Source organism: Ctenocephalides felis, unplaced genomic scaffold (genome assembly GCF_003426905.1).
Source record: "Ctenocephalides felis isolate EL2017-DRISC unplaced genomic scaffold, ASM342690v1 CF-g0.4_SCAFFOLD_01604, whole genome shotgun sequence".
Taxonomy (NCBI): Eukaryota; Metazoa; Arthropoda; class Insecta; order Siphonaptera; family Pulicidae; genus Ctenocephalides; species Ctenocephalides felis.
This window is the reverse complement of record NW_020537758.1, coordinates 19,336,611-19,347,422: the sequence shown is the minus strand read 5'-3', so window position 1 is coordinate 19,347,422 and position 10,812 is coordinate 19,336,611. Positions and strand designations below refer to the sequence as shown.

At 28.3% G+C, this 10,812-nt stretch overlaps 2 protein-coding genes across 2 annotated transcripts; both read left to right on the top strand.

Annotated features, from left to right (window-relative positions):
• The first annotated feature begins 5,284 nt into the window (after window positions 1–5,284).
• LOC113373486 (protein Wnt-11b-like) lies at window positions 5,285–9,522 on the top strand. The gene is made up of 5 exons (XM_026613780.1): window positions 5,285–5,295; window positions 5,376–5,608; window positions 8,740–9,049; window positions 9,217–9,397; window positions 9,460–9,522. The coding sequence occupies exons 1-5, from the start codon at window positions 5,285–5,287 to the stop codon at window positions 9,520–9,522; spliced, it is 798 nt and encodes a 265-aa protein (XP_026469565.1).
• A 59-nt stretch (window positions 9,523–9,581) lies between these two features.
• Window positions 9,582–10,178, top strand: LOC113373485 (protein Wnt-11-like). Its single transcript, XM_026613778.1, has 3 exons — window positions 9,582–9,624; window positions 9,684–9,810; window positions 9,998–10,178. Exons 1-3 carry the CDS (start codon window positions 9,582–9,584, stop codon window positions 10,176–10,178), a joined length of 351 nt encoding a protein of 116 aa, XP_026469563.1.
• Window positions 10,179–10,812: the final 634 nt, after the last annotated feature.

The window sequence follows — 10,812 nt, the reverse complement described above, 5'->3', positions numbered from 1 at the left end:
TTATTTAACTTCACTTTCTTTAATTTACTTAACTATCTAGTTTTATTACACTTTTTATAGCATTCTATAAAAATAAGTATATATTTTACCATATACCTACTCCATATTCTTCAAGATATTAGTAGTATATTAAGATTAAATTAAATTTAAGGAAAAATATAAAGTCGATAATAAAAAAAAAGTTCAAAGTTCTAGTTAATTATGAAAAATATAGTAATTTGTGAAATTTATCCAACTTGAGTATATTTTTACCAGCTAGCATACTAAAAACTTGCAAAGATTGTATATGCAATGGATTGAGGAATTCCTAAAGTATTTACAAAGCCTTTGACGCTGCACTTTGACGTTTGATGTTAAATTATGACGTGGTATAACTAAAATATCTGAAATAGCCGCGATATTATAGTTCAAGATGCGAGAAAGGAAAGGTTTTTGTATAATATATGCAAGACGATGGGATTATGTTTGAGCAAAATGTTAAATAATAGCTAAATATTTACACTAAATCTGAACAGGAATATCTGCAATATATATATATATATATATATATATATAAAATAGTTACAGATTATTATCTCAGTTTTCGCATTCAAAACGATATATCTCAAAGCCAACAATGTATGCAAATATTGAAAATTTATTTTCATTGCAATGCAGTTTCCGCAGTATTGCGTGACAATAATAATATTCTAAAAGAAAATCATAATATTTAGTATAGTAAAATCATATTATATAAGACAAAGAAAACTGTTACAAACTTTCAAATAAAAAAAACTTAAACCATCAGAAAATAAATTATTCAGAATACATTATATGGCTAATGAATATTATTGGACATATATATTATTTGCAAGCTTTTAGACATTTAAATTAATAATTATTGTGAAAAATTATATTATAAATTACTATAAATTATTAAAATGTTTTTTTTGCATGGTTGGTTTATTGCCAATCGAATTATATACATTTTTTAAGACAATTGCTGAGAGTAAATGCATTTAATACATTATCTCCTATGAATATCTCTTTTTTATTTTCTGACATTTTATTTAAAATCGTATGGCCATTTAAAAATGTTTTAGAAGGAAAAACTATGTTTTATAATTTGTACTTAAATTATGAATTTTTATTAAATTGTCATCAAAACTTAAAAACAGAGAACTATTTGACTGATTTCAGATATTTGGCAACTCTGGTTAGATATTTATTTATTATCTTAATTTAAATTTTTATATTAGGTTCAATTTAATATTTATACAAAAAGGTCCATTGTTTTAATTAATTTATGTCATTATTTCTTAATTCACTCTTATAGTAATGTATTCATTTTGAAACAATATCTGCAGATAAAGAATATTTTATATATTAACAATAACAAGAAAATAAAAAAAAAAATTATTAATTTAATTACCATTAATATAATTAAATTATTTTAGGTCAGCATTCTAAGTTTTTTAATCCTATGGACAAGTATTAATTTTAAAAAACTTTTACAATTATAGATTTTATGAATATATTAACTAAAACAATAAATACTTAAATTAACAATTTAATTGAAAAAATATTACTACTTAAGCGTTATTATTTTAATCATTTTTTTTCAAAATCATTCTATATATATTTGTTTAATCTTATAAACAAATATCAATTCTGAAGCAATATTTGCAGTAATAGAGAATTTTTGAGAATATTAATTTTATTTTAAAAACAATACAAAATGATATTAAATCAATAGAGAACGTACATTTAAGGGTAGTTCTATATATGCAAATTAAGTTTGCAATTAATATTAAAAGTTGATGCCATGGTTTTTAATTTTTTAATTCATCAACTTATTGAGGAATATTTTCTTATTAAAAGCAAAATAGAAGTGTAACGTGTAAGAAATTAATTTCCGATTATATAAATATCGACCATATAATTGAAAACTTATGCAAGGATAAACCACTGCGTCATTTATAAACTCTAAATAATACCCAACATCTGTCTACTCTACTTGACGAAGTATACCACTTTTTCTTCTAATAATCCCAGGATTAAATATATTCTTAAAGAGTTCATTTATCCGGTCTGGCTAATAGATTGTAATCATCCCACGTAATTCCTAAAGGAAACTGACATCGCTCTAGTAAAAATTTCTGGGTTTAATAAACACTCATATTGCATAATTAAGTCCCCGTCTGTCTGTATGCGAATTAAGAGACTGATATCTCGTACATTCTTGTTCATTCATATTCATTTAATCCACTGGACCATTTTAAGTTGAGCGGAAATACAGTTTTAGGTGTCTTGATGATGATGACAATGGACAAATGCTTTAGACAGGGAACCAGTAGTAATGGTAAAATGGTAAAGCTTTTAGTTTCGAACTTTGATTTTTACTGCCAACAAAACACAGAGCGTTCATTGTTTTATTCTAATTCATTTGATTAAAATTCTATGTCACAACCTAAACTTTGATGATTTTTTATAATACAACCGCTTATCGTAAGCCTATAATATTTTAGTATGTTAATTTAACCTGCAACATCTGTCGTTATACAAAGTTTCATGAAAATAGCCTGAAATTTTTTTCTCAACTTTTAATTGCGACGAAACATCCTGGGCGATTTTAGTGAAAACTAATCAATGCAATTTCCAAATGATGTTCTTCAAACTCACCTATGATATCTATAATTGTATAAATGTAATGAATTTATTAACTTCCCGTAGGGTAAGTTATTGTAATCGTTCAAAAATCGAAATTGAAATTTTTCACATTTCTTCACGTTTTGAAGGCTTCTGAACGTTTTGGCATACCTCTGAAAAAATAGATGTGTGTGTGTATGTATGTATGGATACAATTTTCCAGTCACGTTTTCGGGCTCACAGATCAATCGATTTGAATGGTTCAAAAAACATTCGATTCCTATTGATAAGGATTGAGGAAATGTGTTGATTAGTTTTTGGCAAAGGCAGGTCCAGCAGTCACGGATATGAAGAGCAATGAGTGCAAAAAAGGGAAATCGAGTTTTTGAGAGAAGGGAGTATCCGATTTGAATTATCTAAAAAACATTCTATTAGTAATGATTGGGAAAAGTGTTTATTAGTTTTTGGCAAAGGCAGGCCCAGCCATTTCAAAGATACAGAGCTAAATCTGCAAAAAATGGCAGTTTTGGAGGGAACTAAGCGTCCGATTCAAAGAACTTTCTGCTTGTTTTACAAAATAATTTGTTTTTCAGGAAAATTTTTTTTTTGTCGAAAATAATTCAGATTTTATTTATAATTCTGACTAAAGTTCTAACATACTTTAAACAAATAATTTTAACTTTAGAATTCAGTTTATATAATTTTTATAAATATTATACAATGTTACAATATTTATAATAATCTATTCCTCGAACATTTCGTTACGGTACGGGAAGTTCCAGCAATTTGCCATAAGGCACGATGCCATACACCCCACTAGTTTAACATAATTTTCATCTATTTGCATAAATTTAATTAATTTGTTTAACACATTTCTTTCATTCAATTCCCGTGAACGAAATACGAATGTTAGATTCTGATTAGAATCTACACAAAAGTGCGGAAAATTCTAAACTTTGATAAATTTTTATATTTTAAGCGCTTATCGGAGGACTGTAATATTTTAGTATGTTAATTTAACCTATAAAATCTATTGTTATAAAAATCGTCAAAAAAATTCTACGAAAGTGGACGAAAAATTCAAGTTATAAACGAAGTAACATTTGCGTAAAACCAAGTACAACGTAAGTACTAAAACCAACTACATATGCTTAATTATAAAATATTACGTTATTATAAATATTATATCAGTAAAAAATCTCAGCAAAATAAATTATTTTCCGTTACTATAAATTTATATTAATTAAATCCAACTGGTTCGTTGCGGATCCCACGAGTATTTTCACCGAGAATATAGGAATAATACTCGTCCGATAATCCACGGATTCGCCACGCCAGTTGTACCTCTTAATATTATAAATTACAACTTTACAATTCATAAATTACGCCAACGGTAACAGCCATGAAAAGAATATTGATAATTTACGATTCGACATGCCATGCCGATGCCATACTCAAAGCAGGATTACGTTAATTAAAAACCGAAAAATGAATACCTTCCTGATATTCAGAATTCGTTTGTTGTCCGGTTAAAAATGGAAAGATAACAAAAGATAACAAAAGATAACAAAATCCTTTTTTAAGTGAAGATATCTGATTCACAAATCTTCAATTTGAAACTGCAATTGTACTAATTAAACTAGATAACTGAGATCGATGAGAATTCTCTTCATCAGTAGAAAATTTTGTGTATTAATGTGTATAATCATCTTTATATAAATCAGAAATCAGGGTTCGCAATTTTTCAGATGATCAGAGCATATCTTAAATTTTTTCACCATGAGAAGAATTTCAAGATTTACAAGCTTCAAACATTTCAATATCTCAAAATTATAACAATTTTTCTTCGAGTTATTGCATTACATAATACTAATGTTAGGTGTAATATTGTTTTAGTAATTAATTCAATTAAGATTATTTATTTTCTGTAATTACTAAATTTAATCTTGTATCTAAAATTTAAATATAAATTTTAATCTCAGCAACCATGAATTACTCCACAGAAACAGTAAGAGTTCTACTTTCATAGATAGTAAAAATTTACTTGGATATCTGGCGTTTTTAGTTTTAGGCGTATGTTCAATAAAGAAGAATGTAGATTCAAGTAATATATTTAACAATTTTATAATTTTTACTTATTTTATTGTTAATGTAAGTTATAGTAATCGCAAAAAAATCTAAATAGATTTTTTTACATAAATTTACCTTTCTAGTCCTTACTAAAAATGAATGTATATGTATGCGGATACAATTTTTGTTCGTAATTTCCGGAGCACGGATCAACCGATTTAATTGATTTAAAAAATATTTGATTCCTACTGATGGGGAAACGTGCTGCTTAGTTTTGGGCATAGGCAGATCCAGCCAATTTTAAAGCTGCGGTGTAAAAAGTGCAAAAATGGCAATTCAGTTTTTAAGAGAACCGTCTGATTTGAATGATTCACAAAACATCTCATTTGTATTGACGGAATGAATTTTTGGAAAGGCTGGACCAGCAGCCTTGTAGAACCAATAAAGAAAGTTTAAACAAAATTATTTTGCGGTTAAAAATAATCGTTACGTCATATGTACATCTAATTATCAGATATTTTATAGAAATTTTAATTAACAAATTTTGTTTAGCAGAATTTATTATTTTTTTAATAACTCTATTTTCATGTCTCGATTGTAATGACTATGAAATAAATCTATAAAAACTAAATTAGTTAATAATTTTTTTTATACTAATTCCTACTATCTTTTACCAGAGGTTTGAAACATTTTTCCCCCGAATCTTTCGATGAGGGTTCGGCCTGCAGGCAGGCCTTGGGCATGTCGCCGCGTCAGACCGCTCTCTGCCTAGCTGCCCTGGACACAATGCCCCATGTGGCCAGAGCGGCCCACTTGACATTGGAAGCCTGCTCTACACTTTTGGAGGATAGGAGATGGAATTGCTCCAGTGCTCTTAATGCTCCTGTTCTAGGACCTGATCTTGCTAGAGGTAAAGTATAAATAAAATAGGGTAGGCGGGCGGGTAAAAAGGTCTTTTACACCGCCATTTTAAAAATCAGTAAAGTTAAGAATTTTTGAACAACAATATTTGAGAGTAGAGGGAAAAAGATGTTAAACCATTCACCACTTTGATTTTTTCGACGTTGCCATCGGGAGAAAAACGGTAACGTTTGAAAACTCATAGAAAATGTATTTTCTTCCCTTGTTAGTTTTTTCGGTTGTGAGCACTGTTGCTCGGTTTACGAAACGTTAATATGATTTTTTTAAGTAAACGTTATTACACCTAGGTGAGGTATAAAGAACCAACTGAACTTTTACCTTGACAGAGATGTAAAAATTAAAAAATGCCTAATGTATTAATATATTTCTTTAATGAACATAGTTAAATGATAAAATAATAATTTAAAAACCTTTGTATCAATATGTAAAATTCAAATATTTTTAGTTGCATTTGAACGTTTTGAACATAAGTTTTTTTTCTTAAAATGTGAAATATTTTATTCACATTATTAATAATATAATTTAAACAAAAAGATTGAAAAATCTGAAATTAAACAATGAAATCAGTGTATAAAACAAGATTTATAAAATGCATCTATTATCTAGCATAAATAACATTTTTTTTGAAGTAATAATATTAGCATTAATTTGGAAAAACATCAACAAAAACTTCATTTATGATTAAGCATTATTATGCATAATAGTATTTAAAAAAACAGTGATTTTAACAAATATTTAATTACTGCATCAAAAATACTAAGTGATAAAAGACAGGAAAGAACATATTATGATTTGTAGTCAATCTGAAACTTATTCCAAGAATAAAATCACTTTCCAAATTCTCGCAAATTAATTAGTCATTTTTCCGGTGATATACTTAAAATTTCAATTATTTTTCTCCCTTTTTCTTTTTTAGTCATATATCTTCGGTGTGAACTGGAGCAAGAATTCGATTAGTTTCAAACTTAATGCTTGTGAGAGATTTTTGCTTGCGATAATATAAATACAATATCCAGCAACATACAACATTTTGAGTCGGTTATTGCATACAACACTCCCACATATGCAGATGGTGCAAATATGTACCTTCGGGCAGAATAAACTGTGATAAATTTCCAAAGTTTATTATATATTTTACACTAGGGATACACGTGGTTTGCGGAAAAGTTTTTGATCACATATATAAATTTAGAAATGTCGGAATAAACACTGATTTGAAAAAATATATTACTTGTTCTGGTTAGCATTGACATGCAGAATGTGTAAAATCATAAACTCAAAAATGCGGACACACAAAACACACACACACTCATACATCCATTTTTCTGAGGTATGCCAAAATGTTCAGAAACCTTCAAAACGTCGAGAAATACAAAAATTTTCAATTTCGATTTTTGGATGATTACAATAACTTACCCTACGGGAAGTTAAAATATCAGTGGAAAAACAATTCCGCCTAGTTAAGTTGGTTTTTGGCCACAGGCCTATGATTGTCTATACATGCTTAGATATAAATTATGCGATATACTGCAATTATAGGTGACATGTTCACTTGGACAGTTTTTCTACATAATATATTCTAAAAGTATATATCCCACACGGAATTTGTGCAAACATTGTAAGCATAATCAAGATACAAATTTATTATTCTATGGTATGCCAGCATAGAAGAAAAGCCCAAACCATCTATTTACGAATTTATTTATATAAATTGAGAATAGTATCATGTTTTTACAGTTTGTAGCACTTTCTGTATTCATTAATAACAAAACAAAATTAATATTTCGAAAATAGTGAAATATTGGAAACAACCTTAAACGTACAATAGAGGTCAAAAATCATAACATATCAAAAAACGCTGAATCGATAAAACACTTCTAAATAGTTTCAATTAAAAGAGGAACACAACAAAAAGTCTTTTTATTAGAATTATGAGGTTAATTCCATAATTTTGCAACATGTTACCTTGTATAGTTTATGTTGAGAAATTATCCAATTAACTGTATTAACAATATTTTATTTCTGTAGTTTTTTATTTCTTAGCTAATTTTCCACCAGCCTTCCCAACTATTCATTACTTCCATGCAGAACATATTTAAAAGCTTAACTAAAGTTGCATGTGATGCAAGGTGGCTTGTTGCAGACGTAAAAATTGTTATAAATGATAGTCTGAAAAACTTTTGAAATGAATTATTAAATCATGTTTACACACAAAGTTTTAAAGACGTATAATATGAAAGAAGGTTATTAAGAAAACAATGATCGATGGCTATAAATTCACATTTTTATTTAATTAACTGCCTCAGCAAAATATAAAAGAAGGCGTAGGCTAATTTAAGAAAACTTGGGTAGTATATATATAACACTATATATATATATATATATATATATATATATATATATATAGTATATACATATGTATGAAACCGATAAATGTAGTTGATAGATTGTGCTAAATACAGATTTTTGAATAACTATTTAGTGACAATATAAATTTTGGTTCACCATTTGGAACGTGGCAAACTTGTTATTAGTGACGATTATTATTTTATTTTTATTTCACTTTTCCACATCAACTTTTAACCAAATTGTTCCAAACACTTGCTCGAACATTTCTACATTTTTTATAGTAAAATCATTTTTCATGCAGAGAAGCAATTTTCACAGCTGCTTAAGTTACCAAGACCTTTCTCTTGAAAAATGGTTTTTCATGAATTTTTGATAGTTTATCCTACTAATTCTACAAAAACTTGGCGAGAGAGCTATCTTGTTTATTATTAATGAAATTGCTAGCGTGGTGATATAGGTAAATAGACAAGTAGATGATACCAGAATGGAATAATTTTTGTACACTTGTAGGTAGTAATATTACATAATAAATAATTTATTTATAATTATTCCACGCTTGTGAAATTACTATTCAATCCTATTTAATTCAAAATTATATTGTTATGTTGAATACCTAGAGCAAAAACATCTACGTGGAATCTTTTCAATGCTGTAGTGTTAGAAATTCAAGAAATTGTTTGAAGACTCGGTAGCGTTATATTTTATTAATTTAGAAAACTATCAGAATTTTGGAAATCTAAATCAAATTTTTCTAATTTTTTTATCTTCTAGGTACAAGGGAGCAGGCATTCATGTACGCCCTAGGTTCAGCAGCAGTTACATTAGCCATAGCTCGTGCCTGCGCCGCAGGAGAGCTTTTCCACTGCTCCTGTGCACCACCTCCAGGTGAACCACCAGGTGGTAATTTTAAATGGGGCGGTTGTTCTGACAATGTTCGTTGGGGATCTTTGTTTGCCAAAAGATTTTTAGATGCCACGGAAAGAACTCATGTTACTGCAAGTGTTCTTCATGAAAGAAGAAGACGTCGGAGGAGGAGGCAGAGGAAGTTGAAAGATGGTAAATCTACGCCGTTTAAAGACAAGTAAGTTAAATTTTACAAGTAAAGTTTTAGCCAGAAAATCTGTTTTGCTAATTTTATGTTGTCAGCCAAAATCAACTTTTTGCCAAATTTTGAGCTTAAATTATACGCTCAACCAATTTACATAGTATTAATTTAATTTTATATATATATTACATTTATTACTCCAGATTTGGCAAAATGACTGATGAGGAAACTGCTGCCCAAAATAAATTGTTCGACCAAGCAACTAAAAATGCTAATAATAAAACGATCGCCAAAAAACGAAAATTACAAGCAGATCCCGACATGATCAAATTTCACACAAGGCTAGCTGCAATGAATCTTCATAACAACAGAATAGGCCGAAAAGTAATTCATTGTAATTCAAGTTATATTCACTATAAAAATCAATATAATTTATTTTTATTTAGGTTGTTCAACAATCCCAAGCAATTACTTGTAAATGCATGGAGTGTCCGGTTCTTGTAGTGTGAAAACATGTTGGAAAGCTCTGGAAGCTTTAACAGTCACCGGTCAAAAGCTCTTGAGGAAAATGGATCAGGCTGTGGAAGTTGCTCCACGTCGATTGGGAACAAGTAGGTAAATTATTGAAAAAATAATTCGAATTTGAATTTAGATGAAATTTATATTTCAGCTACACAGTTATCTGGTGTGGCACCTGTAGTTACAGCGCCGATGTCTAATCAACTTATTTATTTGACAAAAAGTCCTGATTATTGTGAAGAAGATTTATCTGCAGGAAGTTTTGGTACCAAAGGAAGGTAAATAAGATTTTTTTTCATTTATTATATGATCATATAGAAGGATTGAGAGGTTGAAATAATTAGTACTATAATATGTTTTCTTTTGAGATTTTGGTCTAAATTTGTTATTTGCCTTATGAAAAACATTTTCCAAAGTGATTGAAATATTTTTAATATATTCTTATTATATTATATCCTTTTCCAGGACCTGTTCGGTGGGTGTTACAGGACTTAGTGTTGGCAGTTGCCACCATTTGTGTTGTGGTCGTGGCTACAATACGGTTGTTGAGGAGAAAATTGAAAGATGTCACTGTGTTTATCATTGGTGCTGCTACGTTAAATGTAAAACTTGTATAACTACCACCCAACGACAAGAATGCAATTAAATAATAAAAAAAGGAAAATCGAAAGATAAGAATTTTTCATCAAATTGAAAAGAAAAACGAACATTTCCTTGTTTTTGGAAAAACTGATTAAACTGAGTAGTATCATGTCCAAAGATTTAATATGGGGTTCCTTTTGGAGATTATAAATATAGTCGAACATAAACTGACAATTTACTTTAAGAAATTTCCAAATTAAATTTATTTTAAAATGCAATATAACAAATAATTAATGTTCTTATTTTGGTTGTTCAGGAATCCAACTAGTGAAAGCCAGTAAAATCTAACAAAAGTTCTCTCCTCTTAAGTTTAATGGAGTGAAAATTTGATATATTGGCATAATTAATTAAATTAATAATTTAAAATAAACTCATATAAATATTTAATATTAAGTTTTGTAAATCAAATATTATCATTTTATCTCAGCTTGCACTAGTTGTGCTAAATGATTCCCAAAATATCAAGCATTGAAAATCATTTCAAAAAATCATTTGTATATAATTATCATATTCATTCACTTAATTTTAGAATTATATAAAATGTACTACAACTCTATGGTAAATTAAGCATATTTATAATAAATAATAATGATAAGAATCTCAATCATCAAAAAGCAATAGCTTTGCTTCAAAAAAAT